We start from the raw sequence: 19,102 nt of genomic DNA, 5'->3' as shown, positions 1-19,102 counted from the left end.
GTAGTGTAATGGCATGGAGAATGTTTTCATTACAAATGTTATACAACTAAATACCAGTTGAGCTTCATTTGATGCCAACATGTAAGTAAATGTTTTTACTGACCATCTGCTGTTCACAGTCTACCATGTTTTAAATAGATACTTCCAGAAGTTAAAATGAACCACGTCCTCTTAAGTTGGTTCCAGGAATGTGACACTGACAAGGTCCCATTTATTGTTATATGCATTCAAAAGAACACCATAAGGATAAGCTGAAAATGGAGGCCCTTACTACAAATGTTTGATCAAAAATGAGGAAATGCAGAAGGAATTAAACACCTTGTTACATCTATGCTTCAAAGTATTAAGTCCGCTCTGGGAAAAAAGGGGCCCTACCCAGTATTTGATAGGTATACTGGGTGTATTCTGAGTAAGTCTTTAGCTCTTATACAGTGTCACACACGTGCGCATGGGAGGCAGCTAAAGGGCTTGACTGAAGGAAGTTCTGAGGCATGCCGGGATGTGGCAGAGTGCACTGACTCTTTTTCTCCCTTTCCTGTAGACCATTCCCGGGAGATTCCATCTGGCTCTGTTGACGTCACTTCCGGAACCGAGCCAATGGAAGGAGACCTTACCGGCTCCGGCCCCTGTGATGTCACGTCCAGGCTCGAACCAATGGCTGAAGACCATGGGCCCGATCCTTATGACCTCACTTCCTGTCTCCCCCTTTAAAAGCCTGCCCCTTTTCCCTATTTCCTCAGTCTTGTTTTGGACTCTGTTGTGAGCACATCAGTGCTGTATTTAAAAGAGCGCAATTTTGCAGCCAGGAGAACAAATTATACGGGTGGCTGCCCCAAACCTTTATCTGATTATGTCTCATTTTTGTGACAACAGCAAGTTCTTCATTTCCCAAATGCATGTCTTAAGCAGCTGCAGTACCACAGCAGATGCCAAGGGCAATTTATAGTGGCATGCAAAAGTTTGGGCACCCTTTCTTAAAATGTCTATTATTGTGAACAGTTATGAGAGCAGAAAATGAACTGATCAACAAAAGGTATAAAGTTAAAGATTACACATTTCTTTGTCTGAAAAAAAAGGAAATGAACACCATGCAAAAGTTTGGGCACACCAAGATATTTGAGGTCTCACATAACTTTATTTAAATCTCAGATCTTAAATAGCTTGTTAGGACTATGGCATGTTCACAGTCATCATTAAGAAAGCTAAGGTGATGCAGACTGCAAAGCTGTATAAATTCTCTGACTTCTCAAAACTTTTCAGCAGCCATGTGCTCCTCTAAGCAGCTGCCTAGCACTCTGAAAAATAAAATAATTGATGTTCACAAAGCAGGAGAAGGCTACAAGAAGACAGCAAAGCATTTTCAGGTAGCTGTTTCCTCCATTTGTAATGTTATTAAGAAATGACAGTTAACGGGAATGGTGGAGGTCAAGTTGAGGTCTGGAAGACCAAGAAAACTTTCTGAAAGAACTGCTCCTTGGATTGCTAGAAAGGCAAATAAAACCACCGTTGGACTGCAAAAGACCTTCAGGAAGATTTACAACACTCTGGAGTGGTGGTGCACTGTTCTACTGTGTAGCAATAACTAAGCAAATATGACTTTCATGGTAGAGTCTGCAAAAGAAAACCTTTCCTGCATCCTAGCCACAATATTCAGCCCCTGAAATTTACAAATGAACATCTAAATGATCCTGATGCATTTTGGAAACATGTCCTGTGGACTGATAAAGACAAAACAGAATGATGTGCAAAGGTATGTTTGGCGAAAAAAGGATGCCAAATTCCAGGAAATAACACCTCTCCAACTATAAAGCATGGGGGTGGATTGATCATGCTTTGCTCTTGGGCTGCAGCCAATGGCACAGGATATGTGTCATTGGTAGAGGTAAGAATGGATTCAAATAAATACCCGCAAATTCTGGAAGCAAACATCACACCAACAAGAAAATGATCCAAAATACACCTCAAAATCTACCATGGAATACCTTATGATGTGCAAGCTGTCGGTTCTGCATGGCCCTAGCAGTCCCCCCAACCTAAACATCATTGAAAATCTGTGGCTAGATCTCAGAAGAGCAGTGCATGCAAGACGGCCCAAGAATCTTGCAGAATTGAAAGCCTTTTGTAGGACGAATGGGCAAAAATTCCCCAAGGAAGAATTGAAAGAGTCTTAGCTGGCGACAAAAAGTGTATGCAGGCTGTGATATTTAACAGAGAGTGAGTTACTAAGAACTGAATACTTTTACTTCAGGCCCTTTTCATTTTTTTGGTATTATGTACCTGTGGATAATGGAAATAAAAATGTAATTTTACTTAAAATATCAAAGAAATATGTCATCTTTAAGCTCAAATCTCACTTTAATAAAGAAATGCAGTGTTTTGGACAAAAAAACATGTCTCTTTTAAAAATGTACAGTGGCAAATCTTATACCAGTGTTTATATAATAAAATACAGCCTTGCCCGTGTTATTTTACTGTCTTTTTACCAGACATTGTTTATTGCAAAGATTATAAAGTTTCAACTAAATCTAATGATCTTCTGCCAAAAAAACTACTCAGAATCGAGCATCTCTGCATGATGTTTGGTCTTTGCATTATTGTGTTATTTTTTTCTATATTGGCTTTACCTACATGAAAAATAATAAATACAGGGGCTGTGCTGAGTGATGATGGTTTCTGAATTAGACAGCGTGGAGTAAAAGCACTTGTGTGTGATGCAATTTATGCTTTTTCTTGACTTGTGTTTTGTATTTGACACACTGTCATTTTAATGAAACTTAATATACAAAAGAACATTAAACCCCCTTCTTCAAATATGTACAAATAATCTTGACAGTCAGCATTCATAAAGTTTTTGAAATCCTATTTTATCACTTTAAATATTTCACTTTTCCTATGAAACCCTTGTTTAGTCAGCTTTAAAGCTAACTTTTATAAAAGACAGTATTAGGGTGGGGAGGAAAGACTGAGGGGTATCTTAGTCTCACTTTGGAAAGCAGGATGGAAGGATCTCTTAAATTAAAGATGCAATTAATGCTCTACCAAGCTGGGAACACCTCAGCTCCAGATGGCTATCCAAAAGAGTTTTATAAAATGATGCCTATTAAATTAGCTTTGTTAATGCTACCTATGTTTAAATATTACCACTCCAATGGGTGTTTTGGTGCAGATGCTCAATTTTACTACTGAACAAATTAGTTCTGGATGAAAAGTTGCATCTAAAAGAATACAGAAAGTACTCCTTTCTAAAATATAACAAGATCAAAACAGATTTATTAAAGACTGAAATCTATTATCAAACATTCAATATTGGTTTAGTTTATTGCATTCTCGTACAGTATCTGAATTTCCAGAGATCCTTTTATCCTTGCATGCAGAAAAAGCTTTTCAGTGCTGAACATTGTATTCTCTATAGTGTAACAATTGTGCTTGGATCAAATTACAATATTCAAACCCACAAGCATCTGTCCTTATACACAATAATAATTCTGATTATTTCACAAGAGAACATATTGGCAGCATATTGGTCAGACTGGTAAGTAAGAATTTTTCTGTATTCTGTAAAAGTGACAACAATACTACTATTACTACATCATGGACCCATACTCACACTGAAAATCTAATTAAATTTATTTGATGAATTTCACAGGATTTCTGAATTTAAAATTGACTTGAATAAAAACACACTCTTCCCAGCAAATTGCCTTGCAAGTCAAACTAAACTAGATCAAACAAAAATGTCACTAATTGGTAATCTCTTTACCTCACTCTGGCAATTAGACTACTTTTAAAATGAATATCATTCTAAAGTTTTCTTTCTCAGATTTTCAATATTTATATAAGCAATTTCTTTTTTTTTTTTTAAATAAATATATAGATACAATTCTAATGTTATTTAGAATACATACTCCTTTTTCTGTTCACTGCTCTGTACTCCAGGCCTTACTGTTTATTATGTACTAGTAATCTGTTGGTGCATATTTACTCAAAAAAGGATATCAATACAGGAAACAATCTGAGACACAGAAGGTATTCCTGACTGGACCAACGCACAATCATCTTTTTAAAATTAGGCAGTATTTAATTCATGGAAGTCATAAGGTACTCGGACCTGTAGGTATCTCTATTTTGACAATATGGGTGCATCTTAAAAAATTACTCTGCATCAAAAGTAATTCTCTAGTATGACACTAGTTTTTCTATGCACAAATCAGAAAATGTCTTAAAGAACCTGACAGACTTTCCCAATCTTCCTTGATTATCTATGCTTGAAACAAAATTTTACAGTAATGAAGAAGGCTGGCAGTATTTCTAGACTCTTTAAACTTAATATTCTGTAAGTGCCTTGAGCATGGGAAAGGCGCTATATAAATAAAATGTATTATTATTATTATTATTATTATTAATAAACTTGAATTCAGTCAGTCATTCACAAGATACTTCTGCCCAAAGCATGGTATAATTCAGCTATTACAGCTATGATTTCTAAACATCTAACTCAACCCAGGGACAGGATCTAAATTGTGAATCATGCCAACATGCACCAGCCTCACTGGGTCATATGCTTTGGGGATACCCCAAATTCAGACCATTCTAGAGAAAAATACTTGCTTATCTGTCAAATAATGTTGGAGTTACAATTACTCCAATGTCTTATGTGAAACTAGAAAAAACATTTTTCTTTAAAAAGGATCAGTCTACAGCTTCCTCAGTACTTGGCAAGAATGAATTAATGCTGTTCTGAAATAAGCTTACCATGTACCTGTAACTTTTTTTAACAGTCAGTTATGAAAAAAGAAATCTTTATTGGGCCTTGGTAACTTTAGAATTAAAGTGCGTAAAATGCACAAATGCCTAAACTTTAAAAATGTTTGCCACAAAGTGTGTCTAAACATATGCATTTTTGTATTACTGAACATTGTAAGTCTGAGTGTACTTACCGGTGATTCCTTCTGCAATTTCAGACACTCATCTAAGAAAACTAAGGTGCGATCCACAGACTTTCTGACTCGTTTCCAGGAGGTGTGCTGCCCTGATGTATCTCCATCAGCCATACTCTGGAACCAGTCTGGCTTCACTGCTGCCTGGAGTGCCATGAATTTTGAGGGAGTCATCTCAATTCGACCTCCACTACCCCACACTGAGACAGTCTGTAAGGGCAAATTATAACATAGGCATTTTAAAGAAAAACAAAAGATTATAATCTAAAGAAAGAAAAACATTTTGGACTTAATGTCTTTAGTGAAATAATTTGAGAACTTGCATCACAATGCATTTCACAAGGGTGAAATGTAACTTCAACCTTTGTTGCAAAATTATACCGAATTATTAATTTTAAGTACAAGTACATTCTATTGCATGCTTTGTGGTTCTCTACTGCTTCAGTTGCCTGTTCAAAAAATGCTAATTGACTAGATTAGTAAATCTTGCAAGTAAATTCTGATTGTTGCTTAAAATATTATTTTCAAATAAACAGTACTGGACTTTGAGACTACATAATAATTCTGCACATGATAGTTATTCCTCAGTAATTAATGAGGCTCATTTTGGCCGGCTTCTAATTAACTAGATACAGCTACTTCTCTAACCTGAAGTGATCACTGGAATTCGCTTACCCAAGTTTCATACTGTAAATAACATCTTTCATTACTTTGCATGCTATTGGTAAAATTCCATCAGATCCATGGATTTCATTATGTGTCAAATAGTGCCTGAAATATGACTATTTTAAAATCTTTATTACTAACATTCCATAAATTTTATTTCTTGTGTTAAATATTTATTTAGCTTACTTACTATTCCCTGCTCCTTTTCAAAGATTCATTTTATTTACAGTTAGGTCCATAAATATTTGGACAGAGACAACTTTTTCTAATTTCGGTTCTGTACATTACCACAATGAATTTTAGATGAAACAACTCAGATGCAGTTGAAGTGCAGACTGTCAGCTTTAATTCAGTGGGGTGAACAAAACGACTGCATACAAATGTGAGGCAACTAAAGCATTTTTTTAACACAATCCCTTCATTTTAGGGGCTCAAAATTAATTGGACAATTGACTCAAAGTTTATTTCATGGGCAGGTGTGGGCAAGTCTGTCGTTATGTCATTATCAATTAAGCAGATAAAAGGCCTGGAGTTGATTTGAGGTGTGGTGCTTGCATGTGGAAGATTTTGCTGTGAACAGACAACATGCAGTCAAAGGAGCTCTCCATGCAGGTGAAAGAAGCCATCCTTAAGCTGTGAAAACAGAAAAAAAACCCATCTGAGAAATTGCTACAATATTACAAGTGGCAAAATCTACAGTTTGGTACATCCTCAATATTACAAGTGGCAAAATCTACAGTTTGGTACATCCTGAGAAAGAAAGCAAGCACTGGTGAACTCAGCAACGCAAAAAGACCTGGACGTCCATGGAAGACAACAGTGGTGGAAGATTGCAGAATCATTTCCATGGTGAAGAGAAATCCCTTCACAACAGCCAAGCAAGTGAACAACACTCTCCAGGGGGTAGGCATATCGATATCCACATCTACCATAAAGAGAAGACTGCATGAAAGTAAATACACAGGGTTCACTTCAAGGTGCAAGCCACTCATAAGCCTCAAGAATAGAAAGGCTAGATTGGACTTTGCTAAAGAACATCTAAAAAAGCCAGCACAGTCCTGGAAAAACATTCTTTGGACAGATGAAACCAAGATCAACCTCTACCAGAATGATGGTAAGAAAAAAGTATGGAGAAGGTGTGGAACAGCTCATTATCCAAAGCATACCACATCATCTGTAAAACACGGTGGAGGCAGTGTGATGGCTTGGGCATGCATGGCTGCCAGTGGCCCTGGGACACTAGTGTTTATTGATGATGTGACACAGGACAGAAGCAGCCGAATGAATTCTGAGGTGTTCAGAGACATACTATCTGCTCAAATCCAGCTAAATGCAGTCAAATTGATTGGGTGGCGTTTCATGATACATATGGACAATGACCCAAAACATACAGCCAAAGCAACCCAGGAGTTTATTAAAGCAAAGAAGTGGAACATTCTTGAATGGCGAAGTCAGTCACCTGATCTTAACTCAATTGAGCAGGCATTTCACTTGTTGAAGACTAAACTTCGGACAGAAAGGCCCAGAAACAAACAACTGAAAGCCGCTGCAGTAAAGGCCTGGAAGAATATTAAAAAGGTGAAAACCCAGCATCTGGTGATGTCCATGAGTTCAAGACTTCAGGCTGTCATTGCCAGCAAAGGGTTTTCAACCAAGTATTGGTTGAACATTTTATTTCCAGTTATTTAATTTGTCCAATTACTTTTGAGCCTCTGAAATGAAGGGATTGTGTTAAAAAAATGCTATAGTTGCCTCACATTTTTATGCAGTCGTTTTGTTCACCCCACTGAATTAAAGCTGAAAGTCTGTACTTCAACTGCATCTGAGTTGTTTCATTTAAAATTCATTGTGGTAATGTACACAACCAAAATTAGAAAAAAGTTGTCTCTGTCCAAATATTTATGGACCTAACTGTATGTTTGAAGCTTACATTGCAGTTACTTAGCTGGTCTTTCTTAACCTTTTTGGTGCCTTTGTATCCCTAGCTGCAGAATTTAGTATTCCTCCTGGTCCCAATTTTATTTTGGACTTATATTTTCTATAGAGTGATTTTTTTTTTTTTTTAATATACACTACTGGTCAAATGTTTTAGAACACCTCAGTTTTTTATGGAAATGCATACAGTTTAATATCCTAAAGTTTCATGAAATCAAGGCATAGAACAAATAAACAATGGCAAATAAAAAATAAGTCAAGGAATCATTAAGTGTACAAAATTGTATTAAAATCTTTGATTCATCAAAGTAGCCACCTTTGTTGATAACTGCCAACCTGTAGTAACACTTTTGATTTAGAATTAGTTACTCAGTGCAAGTCACTAACTCTGCCTCCAACAAAAGAACCCTAGACCAGGCATGTCAAACTCACTACCATTGGTGGGTCGCTTCGACTGCCATATGTGCGTCAGTGGGCCGCACTGTAACAAATACTATTATACTATTATACAAAGTTACGGTAGCTTTCTTTCCAATACTGAAAACTTTAAAAAATGTAACACTTAAAGTTTAAAGTTTAAAGAAAAGCAATTTATTTCCATACAGTCTCCATACAACAGTGTAGAATTAAAGAGTCTTAGCCTCTTAGCTAGGTCCTTATTATATTCTATTCATTATAGTATACTCATTGCTTATATAGGAGCCTTACAGTGTGAGATTTATTTCTTTTGTCCCGACACTTGGCATCTCTTGTTAGTAACCAGCTCGTGAATATCAGGCTTGAAATCTTGTGCAGCAGCAACTTTTATGAGGGATGAAAGGTGCTCGACGGTAAGTCTTGAGCGATGTGGGGTTTTGGTAGCTTTCATTAACGAAAACAATTGCTCACAAAGGTAAGTGCTTCCGAACATTGACAGTACTCTCAATGCCAACTTACGGATCTGCACATACGAGGGTGGCAGGTAAGCATACAAGCCTGGCACACCAACTTCGTTGTATTTTGCCTTCAGAATAGAATCTGACTGCACTTCAATCAATTCCATTTGGATATTCTCAGGCGCATTCTCAACGTTGTAAGAGAACAGCGCAATGCCCTGCATGTTTGTGTGAACTGACATCACGAAAATGCTCACTGAGTTCATTGCTCAGAAATTCAAGTTGGAAAACAAATCCTCCAAAAATCAAATTTTACTTTACTAAGTTTACTTCAAAGTTTATATTGTAAAATAAGCCGATATGCAAAAAGCCACCTGACCTACAATAATTTTACAAACTCAAAATCACAAAAATATGTTAATAAACAACTCACCAACTTCTCACGTCCACTTCAGATCTTCAGCTGTAGTCTGCACTAACTGTTCGTTACAATACTAGCACAAATTTACATGAAACTAGAGCAAACAAATGTGAAAATATGCGGGCTATTACTACTCGTGATGGTCAGTTCTGCCCAGTGGCCAGTCTCAGCAGCCCAGTCAGTAGTGTAGCCTTAGCAGGGGCAGCTCTAGGCTCATGGCGGCCCTGGGCAGAGAAAGAATCGGTGGCCCCTTCGCCTGGCAATATCAATACGGTATCTTATGCACGGCGGATGGCCACATCCATTGCGGACACTGCATAGCTGCCTCGTGCTCATGACATGCTTCTATATAAGCGTGTCCGTAACTTGAAAACCAAGTGGCGGCCCATGATATTCTCATTACGGCAGAACGTTATAATACTACATATAGCTTACTGCTCAGACTCTAGCGACATTTGTAAATACAGCGTACTAATTAACAAGAAACACAATGTTTTTCAGCCACATTGCCGTCAGCTGTGTCGTTATTTTCTCTTTCTGTTTTATATTCAATATATATTGGCGTGGCGGTCCCTGGGATTTGGCGGTACTGTGCAGGTGCACAGTTTGCACATGCCTAAGGCCACCCCTGCTGCAGCCTAGCACTTCAGTTGTGATGCTGCGGCTCATTAACTTTGGTCAAGGCTCGTAGCTATACTAGCAGATGACATTTCCGGTACCGTAATGCCATGGGAAAATGCGCTTTTGTCAGAAGGCAGAAGTAAGAAAAGTCAATAAGTAACACCGAAGATGCAGAATGATTCAATCACAAACGATAGTAATCATTTTGTACAAGTTCAGTGCTAACTAGGATTTGTCATGTGTGCCGCACAGATTTCTGTTGCGGGCCGCGTGTTTGACATGCCTGCCCTAGACCATCACACTTGCCTCTCCATGTCTGACAGCTGGTGTCACAAACTGAAGAACCATCCTTTCACCAACTCAAAAGGCGTACGCATTATGATTCATTGATCCATAAGACTTTCTTCCAGTCTGCAGCAGTCCACAGATGTTATTTCAAGGCCCTATTTTGTCCTATAAGGAATGGCTTTCATCCTGCCATTCGCCCTGTCAAACCTGTAGCACAAGGTCTCCTCTTCACAGTAGAAACTGAGACTTGCTTTTTTCAATTGTTGTTAAGCTGTGCTTGAAGCTGTTGTGCTGTGAGGTGTTCTAAAACTTTTGACCGATAGTGCATATTTATATTAAATGTTTTTACGTTTTAATTTGACCTTTAAGGCTATTGCTACTGTTTTTATTTTGGTTTTAGAATATATTTATTTTGTAAAAGCATTAAAAATTTTCTAAAGTGACAATTTATAATTTATGGTAAAAATGTTTCATATTTTCCCATTCTCTACATCTTTCAACATATTTCCTCAGTCACAAAAACTCTGCTCTTCACACATTGCAGGTCTTCATTTTGATGTGCTTTTTTGTTTTTTCAAATACTGATTTAAGTTTGATCATATTGCGATCTCTGTTGTACAAAGCATCAACCTTTTCACTTGCATACTTCATCAAAGCCTCCATCCCAGCTGATCTAAGCCAACATTAGTTTGCCTATCGGTCAAACAGATCAACTGAGGACGCCATCTGTGTGGGTCTACATGCTGCTCTCTCGCACCTGGAAAAGCCCAACACCTATGTTAGGATGCTCTTCATTGACTACAACTCTGCATTTAATACAATCATACCTAACCATCTGATCCAAAAACTCTATGCACTAGGACTTGCTCCGTCCATATGCAACTGGTTACTGGATTTTCTCACCAACCGCCCCCAGTCTGTCAGGATGGGCAAACACATCCTCCACCCTTACCCGGAGTACTGATGTGCCGCAAGGATGTGTACTAAGTCCCCTTCTCTATGCACTCTTTACCCATGACTGTAAACCCATCCACCAATCAAACATTATTGTTAAATTTGCGGATGATACGACTGTCATTGGGCTTCTAACAGACAACAATGAAGCTGCATATAGGGAAGAGGTTCAGAATCTGACAGCATGGTACAACACCAACAACCTGGTCTTAAATACCAAAAAGACCAAAGAAGTTATTCTGGACTTTAGGACCACTAAAAAGACCAATCACAGTCCGATAACAATCAAAGCAGATGCTGTGGAGAGAGTTTCCAGCTTTAAGTTTCTAGGAGTCACCATCTCAGAGGACCTGTCCTGGGCTGACAACAACTTGGCTATAATAGGCAAAGCACAACAACGCCTCTACTTTCTCAGGAAGCTAAGAAGAGCTGACTTCCCCAGAAGCTGCTGGTTACTTTCTATAGATGCACTATAGAGAGCATCTTAACTAACTGCATGATGGCCTGGTACAACAGCTGCAAAAAGGCTGCTAAAGAAGCCCTGCAGCGGGTTGTAAAAACAGCAGAGGCCATTATTGGGACTCTTGTATAAGACTCGCTGTGTGAGAAGGGCCAAAAACATTCTCAAGGACAAAACTCATCCTGGAAATTCTTTGTTTCAGCTCCTCCTGTCAGGAAGATGCTTTAGGTCAATCCGTGTATGCACAAAGACTGAAAAATAGCTTTTTCCCCATCTGCCATAAACTTTCTGAACTCTGAATCTCCTCAGTCTGAGATCATTTTTAATTGAACATGTGCAATACGCTATATTGGTAATGTGCAATATACTAATGTAATACAATATAGAATATGTAATGTACTATTCATTAACAGGTGCAATAACAATTTATGCGGTTATACTTTGAGCAATAATAATTTGCTCTCGTTGCTTGATCATTTAACACTGTATACGACATTTTTGGAATTATTTGACTTTTCTTTAAATGCACCTTGGGGCTGTCAAAAAAAGTAATTTCGTTGTGTTGCACAATGACAAAAAAGTGCTTGAACTTGAACTTTATTGTTAAAAAAGGAAAGAGCTAAAAAAAGCATCATCAAGTGTTAAACTTGAGACAGACGTAGTGACTAGTGATTTGCCATGAGCATAACTTCAGGTCACACTCCTACATTGCCGAGGAGATTCCTAGTCAGTGTTTACAGCTGAAACCTCCCATAATCATCAGATATTTTTTGTTGCATGTGCCTTATTAGATGAAATATCAAGCTACCATTTGAAATATAAGAATATGGTAGCCTGTAGAAGACTCTTCCAATTCATCTATGGATTACTTCCTTATTAAAGTTATTCACGACAACGTACATTTTTTGGCTTCTAATTTACATGTTTACTATGTGTGGTACTTCAAAATATCTGAAATAAACACAAGCCACTATAGTAATGTAATAAATGATACCATCAATAATAACAACTAAAGAAAACAATCTATATATTAATATTAAAGAATTTAAAAATACTTTTAGATATGTGTTTTTTTCTTCAAAAGAAGGGCCAAAGTGGTTAACTAATCAACCCACTGTAAAGCAGAAACTATCCATTGGTACAGAATATGGTACCTGGCAGATGTAGACATTTAATATTGGCTTCACTGATGTTCAAATCAATTTTAATTGGTAAAAATAGAGACATTTTCATATATACTTTATTTCCTGTAATGGCTGCTACTTTAATACATGTACATTAAATTATTTCATTTAAGCATTGATGCAGGGTGAATTAATCAATGAATTAACTAAAGATCCCCCCCCCCCCCCCCCCACTCATCACAATAATAAAACACATCTAGTACACAGGGCTTTGAACTGAGGGCTGAGATGTCAAGCCTACCTTATTTGTCATAAAACCAGTAGGAAAAGGAGAGGCAGGGTCATGGAGTGAGCAGTACAGCACAGAGTTGGGTACTCCTGAGGTTTACAGGAAAAAACAGTTAAAAAACTTATAAAGAAAACAAAACCTACAACAATATTAAGCTGTATCATTTGCATCAAAACTTTGATTAATTTTAAACAATAAGCTATTAAGCAAACATCAAAGTAAATCCTTGCATTACACAAAATGAACTTTATGAAATCCAGACCATAACCTAAACAGATTAAGTAAGGTTAATACAATTATGCGGTGTATAGCAGACCATGTACTTTCAGAAGATATTACAAGGTGTATAATGAATGTGCAACCTCACATCTGAAATGTGAAATTTTGGAAAACCGAATGAAATGCAAGGGAGCCTCCTTGCCTTCTAGACTCCCAGAGACACAAAGCCAGGACTCCAGAGGACTGGCAATAATGTGTCCCTCCATTTTAAGAAGGTTGCAATACATAATTCTCATAACAATAAAATAAAGGAAAAAAACTATGTATTGTCTTGAAAGTCACATACTGAGGAATATGAATATATCCAGTGTATGCATTGTTAAGTGGCCTTAGAGACAATACGACTATTTTTTTCCCCTTCATTATATATGTATTCTTAACAATACATACAAACATGAATTGGGAATATTTTTGCAAACGTTATGTCAACATTGGTGTAAACTTGCTTGCTCTGACTGACAATAAAAGTTAACTGACCTTACTGATATTACAAAATCTACTAAACCCCAATAAACACAAAGTCGACTTTGGTTAACATGTCAAACATCACAGTCAATGGTAGCTTGAACCGTTACTTAAAATATTAAAATCTCATAAAATCCAGAAACACACCTAGAAAACTTGCAGCGCCTGCTTTATAATCTTCCAACACCTCTTGATGCTCTGCCCTTTTAAAGCAAAAAGGACAGAATAATGAATTGAGAATACGTTTGAAACAGATTTTTTTTAACCCTTGTTTAATTAAACAATATTTTCATGAATGGAATCAATCTGAAATCCTCACACATTTCCCTAAGTTATGACTAAACAGTATTATAACACACCCTAAACAGTACCTTAACATCCCCACACCTCACCTAAAGTAGCAACAAGTAGAGCGAGCCATGCAAACTCAGTCTATACTGCACAAATATTGTTATTTAAAACACAGTATGATAAAAAATTTTCATTACAAAGCTATTTCTTTCACACCTATTAATCTTGAACAAAAATTCCACAGGTTTTAAATTTATTAGGGACCATTATGTGGATGATAAGATTATAAATATTAAAGAAAGAGCAATATTCATTTTGAAAGCAGTGAATTTCAAGTAAAATATTTTTACAATTAGTCAATATCATATTTAATATATTTATTTTTTAGAAAGTACATGATTTAATTTGAAGAAAAAAAAAAAACAGCTGTTTCCTCACAATGTACTTAGTGTTACTTGAGTCACTGCTGGCATCTTTTCAATGGTCTCAAGAGTTTCTTGGGTGAGATGTGGTGCTGCTCCACAGCGTGTGTACAGAATACATCCTGGAACATCCAGGACTTGGTCTGCATTTTTGCCCAAATGTCGTATGCTACCTAGCCGGCAGCCATTCACAACTTTGGAAATGTCCAGCTTCATGTATGCTGCCAATTCTCTGAACAGGCTTCCACCTGGACAAAACAAAATTTAGAATAAACAAAGGGCTGAAAGAGAAATTTAAAAAAATAACCTGTTTGACAGTCAATTGAAATCACATTTACCTTGAAAATGAATAGTCTTGCTTTCTGTTCATGGAGGTTGTTTTTTTTTTTTTGCTTTATTATATTCTAAGGGTAACATTTTAAGTATAGAGATTTTGCATTATATGTGATCTTAGAGAAGATTGACTCAATTTTAGTTTGACAAAGATCCTTTCACTTGACATAACTGACTGCTAATGTCAAAAATATGCATAGAGCATTTAAAAAATATTGGAAATCCACAAGGTTTCTTACGCAGAGTAAGAGATGCAATGATCTTCAAATGTTTTGTAAATAAAGGACAACTTTCTTCAGTGCTTCCATTTTGTTAGCCAACATGTGACTGTCTAAATCTGTTAACAGACCCGAGAAATTCACTTTCCTTAAGAAGCCTGACTCTTACAAGCCTTTCTTGAGAAAAAGAAGAGTACAAAAATCAGGAAATGCAGAAGAGGTTATGAAATTCTAGATTTTATAAGTAGAAGGAAAAAATGAGCTAGTTGACACACAGGAAATTAATGTTTTTCATATTCTATACAGACACGGTGGGGATGAATGCACACTTTCAATAAGTTCTTGTTAGCAGAGACCAAAATGCAATCTTCTCTAAATTGTTACCCATTACATATAGTAGGCCACTGAGTTTGTCGCACACCTAATTACTGTATACTTTTTGCTCTATGCCTCAATTCCAAAATCATATCTGTAGTCAATTACTAATGCTTCAAGGCTTGAAAAATATTATTGCGGAGTCCCACTGGGTCAAATACAATAGAATGAAGCAGCCCAAGTTCAGACCTACACACAGCCATCAATAAACATTACATGCAAGTTATTCATAATAGAAACTGAGAATTAACGCACAATCAAGAATATCACCCAAAGAAGCATAGACGCATGGAATAAATCATCAACTACTGTGATGGACATCAGGACTTTAAACCTCAACTTGATGCTATTTTGAACAATCTAGTTGCACATGATGGGGGATGTTGTTGGGCTGAATGTCCTGTTCTTGTCACAGTTTTTCCTAATATTGTAATGTTCTGATATCCATCATTCTGTGAAGCGGATTCCACAACGTTGAGCTACTTTGTTTCTCGTATCGTCTTATTTCTGATATTATTATCAGACTCTTATTTTTCCGGATTTATATAACGCTCACTCGTCGATGCAGTGAAAATAGAAATTTATATTACTGAAACTGTGAGGAGGCATAAACGATCATTTACTCCCATCGTTCCAGTTGTACTCGTGCTCATGCTCTTAGCACAAAGATTTTCAAACCACAGCATTTAGGACACTAAACTCATTTTGTGTGAATAACTTGAGTCACACGTTGCAATTTTATAATAAGTTATGATAAAAGTAAACACAAGAAACAGCTAATAAGTAAAAATAACGTTATTGGTACATGCAGCAATGTACACATACGAACCGCAACTAAGCCACGGTGCACGTGTCATTTTTACTCCATGAACACAGACCAACAATATGCTTACCTAGTCGTATGAGTTTTGAAGAAGCGCAATTTCGGAATAAATATTAAAAAAATCCTTGGTTACAACTGCATTTGACAAACAAGTATGTCAAATATCATTCTATTCCACCGGTCTGGTTAAAGTAGAATTCCTGCTACATGCAACAGCCACTCACTAAGTGAAACGTCATCAACATACGATGAAGCTTCAACTAATGCCGTGATCCCTAGTCACGTGGCAAGGGTTTCAGTCTATTCTTTCAGCTTTACTTCCGACGGTATCGCGGGTAATCGTTGCTGGTAACATGTTTGTACTTCGACCACTTGATGACACCATACTAAATTAAATTTGTTACATCTGTTTATTTTATTTCACTGATTTGTTATATGTCCAGTTCAGTATTACAAATTACTATAAAATTACTTTTTTTTCAATACATCTTGATGACCCCACACTCTATATCATGAACTATCTGACCAACAGACAACAGTTTGTAAGGCTGGAGGAATGTGTGTCAGAAATGGTGGGGTGTAATACAGGCGCACCCCAGGGAACTGTCCTGTCTCCCCTCTACACAACAGACTTACAGTACAATATTAGCAGATGCCATCTACAGGATTTCTTATATAATAATAATAATTCATTACATTTATATAGCGCTTTTCTCAGTACTCAAAGCGCTACCACACAGGGAGGAACCGGGAAGACTCCTCCATAATAGGCTACATTAATACAATACAATACAGTACAATACAATACAATAATGGAGATGAGTCAGAGTACAGGAAGTTTGTGGAGGACTTTTCCATGTGGTGCAGGGAGAAACACCTGCAGTTCAACATTAGCAAGACAAAAGAGTTGGTGGTGGGCTACCAGCATGCCTCTGAGACCAGTCACCATGTGAAAGTGGTGCAAAACTAAAACTAAAAACAGCTAAAAGTATAAACACCAAGCTGGACTGGACGTAGGCTGCACAAGAAGGGTCAGAACCAACCGTACTTCTTTGGGAAACTGAGGTCTCTCGATTCGTGCAGCAAACTGCTGGATATATTTTATCAGTCCATAGTAGCCAGCATGTTGTTCTACGCATGGCCTCCTGGAGAAGCAGCTTGAGTTCAGAATATGCACATGTCTGAACAGACGTTTAAGGAAATTCTGCTCCATCACTTTGCTAATCCTTGACACACTGGAAACTATTCAGCAAAATTGGATGCCATCAAGAAAAAGCCCCTCCAGGAGGTGCACACTTGGAGAAGTTTTAGCTAAAGACCCATTCCTCCATGGTGCGCTAAGAAGTCCCTCTGGGGATCACTTCTGCCTGCGGCTATCAGGCAATTCAATGCCTCCTCCCAAAATCCCAGACAAATTGCTTCTATCTATCTATCTATCTATCTATCTATCTATCTATCTATCTATCTATCTATCTATCTATCTATCTATCTATCTATCTATCTATCTATCTATAGATTGAATTGTTTGTCCTGTGAGTCCATATTTGTGTTTTTTTATGTATCTGCTGCTGTATGCATCTGAATTTCCCTTTTGGATTAATAAAGTTTTTGTAATCTAATTTAATCTAATAGGTGGCATAGAGTAAGAACCAGTTTTGAAAAGGGGGTCAGTTCATCACTGGTTACACTCATACACACAATCACACTCTTACAGGAAAACATACATGTCTGGAGACGTGGGTGGAAAATACATAATGAAATTAAAGAAAATCCACCTTGCTAAATGTACATTTATCATAATACTTCTGTTTTACAACAGAGCCACAACATTTTGTAAAATGAGACATGATATTTTTTAAAAAGTTGAACAAGTTGTCATCTAATCTGTGTTTTAATTTAGTATTTCTCAGTGGAATATTGGTTAGCAGTGCTGTCTTATTGCTCCAAGAGGCAAGATTCAGATCTTGACATGATCACTATGTGTGTGAAGTCTGCCGATACTTATTGGGTCAGGATCTGAATGGGTTTCTCTCCTACTACTCTGGTTTTACTTCCACATCCTAAATACGTGTATGTTAGACTGATGCTTCTTCTTTTTAGCGGCTGTCCTGTGGCACATGTCTCCACTTGGAAAAGTCGAGAGCGTCCTCTGGAGCAATGTTAGACTGATTCACAAGTCTAAATTGGCCCTTAGTGAGTGATTGTGTGTTTGTGTGTGTCTGAAGATGGACTGAATTACACTGGCACCCCATTAGGGTCAGTCCCACGTAGAGAGGCTCCAACCCTGAACTGCACAGAGCAGATAAAAATAATACACTTTTTCACACCACAAAATCCAGGAATCATATTGTCAGCTGTGTTCTTCACTGGTGTTCAAAAATGTGTAAACATCTTGTGTTATCATTTGATTTTAAGTGATCCTTTTAGTGCTATCTGGCATATGTTTAAACATGCTTAATTATTCTACAGGCTTGGCAATCTTATTGGTTTTTGTTTTTCTAAAATCATCTATTTAAGGGAGCAGGAAGGGTAATTGGTTGAATAGAACAGAAACAAATAAGTAGGGCAATCTCATTTTATTAAGTTCTGTAGAAAATCACAGTAATGTTTCCTTCCCACAAACCAGCACTGGTGACCTAATTCTTTACAAGGGCCCTCACAGTGTAGGCTCCTCAGACTCTTTGGCTTTTAATCTATCGTCTTCTATAATACGCTACTGTGGCTGTCCGTTTGTCTGTCCAGAATTTTAAATCACCTGTAGTTTGCAAACCGTTTGACCTATTGACCTGAAATTTGGTACACATATACTACGTGCCCTCTACTGGCTTTTTATTACTCTTTTTATTTTTATTAAGTGAAAAATTAAGAAAAACATACTAAGTAATTGCAACACAAACACTGACTTAATCAGTTTTAACAGGAAAAGATGCCGATGGAAGAAGAGAAGAAGCGGGCCGCTAGGGTGGATAAAAGAAGAGCTGCTCATGAAGCAGAAAAGCACATCAACCTCTGAGCAAACGAATGCTAAACATACAGTGAAAGAGGATGGAAACTAGGAATGCTCAAGTCAAGTGTAATCACTGCACTGCACTGTGTATTGTGCAGTCCGCCATTACCGGTTTACTTAATATTTAATGTAGACATGTTTATTTAGGTTGACGGTGTACTGGTGATGTTTTGTTCAAGTAAAGAGACCAAGCTGTTTTTATAATATTTGATGATCTTTTGGACCTTTTGTATAACTTTACAAAATTGTCATCAAACCATCTAAAATAGGTTGCGAGTGGAACAATGGGACCAACAGAGAAAAAAAAAACAGCACAGAT

General features: G+C 37.2%; 1 protein-coding gene across 3 annotated transcripts in view; it reads right to left on the bottom strand.

Annotated features, from left to right (window-relative positions):
• The window catches only part of qtrt2 (queuine tRNA-ribosyltransferase accessory subunit 2), a 31,100-nt gene extending 15,106 nt beyond the window's left edge, over positions 1 to 15,994 (bottom strand). Inside the window, exons 1-5 of one of the 3 annotated variants that reach the window (XM_051927159.1) lie at positions 15,847 to 15,994; positions 14,044 to 14,275; positions 13,462 to 13,517; positions 12,583 to 12,659; positions 4,938 to 5,147 (exon numbers count right to left, since the gene is read on the bottom strand). In XM_051927159.1, coding sequence (XP_051783119.1) covers positions 4,938 to 5,147; positions 12,583 to 12,659; positions 13,462 to 13,517; positions 14,044 to 14,243 — 543 coding nt within the window. In that variant the 5' untranslated portion in view covers positions 14,244 to 14,275; positions 15,847 to 15,994. Of the gene's footprint in view, positions 1 to 4,937; positions 5,148 to 12,582; positions 12,660 to 13,461; positions 13,518 to 14,043; positions 14,309 to 14,599; positions 14,744 to 15,846 lie in introns of those variants that run through there. The other 2 variants (XM_028800473.2, XM_051927160.1) reach the window with 2 other exon arrangements.
• Between the last annotated feature and the right edge of the window lie 3,108 nt (positions 15,995 to 19,102).

The sequence above is a fragment of the Erpetoichthys calabaricus genome, chromosome 4 (assembly GCF_900747795.2).
Source record: "Erpetoichthys calabaricus chromosome 4, fErpCal1.3, whole genome shotgun sequence".
Classification (NCBI taxonomy): Eukaryota; Metazoa; Chordata; class Cladistia; order Polypteriformes; family Polypteridae; genus Erpetoichthys; species Erpetoichthys calabaricus.
The sequence above is the reverse complement of the archived record's forward strand: the minus strand, read 5'-3'. Positions and strand labels throughout refer to the sequence as shown.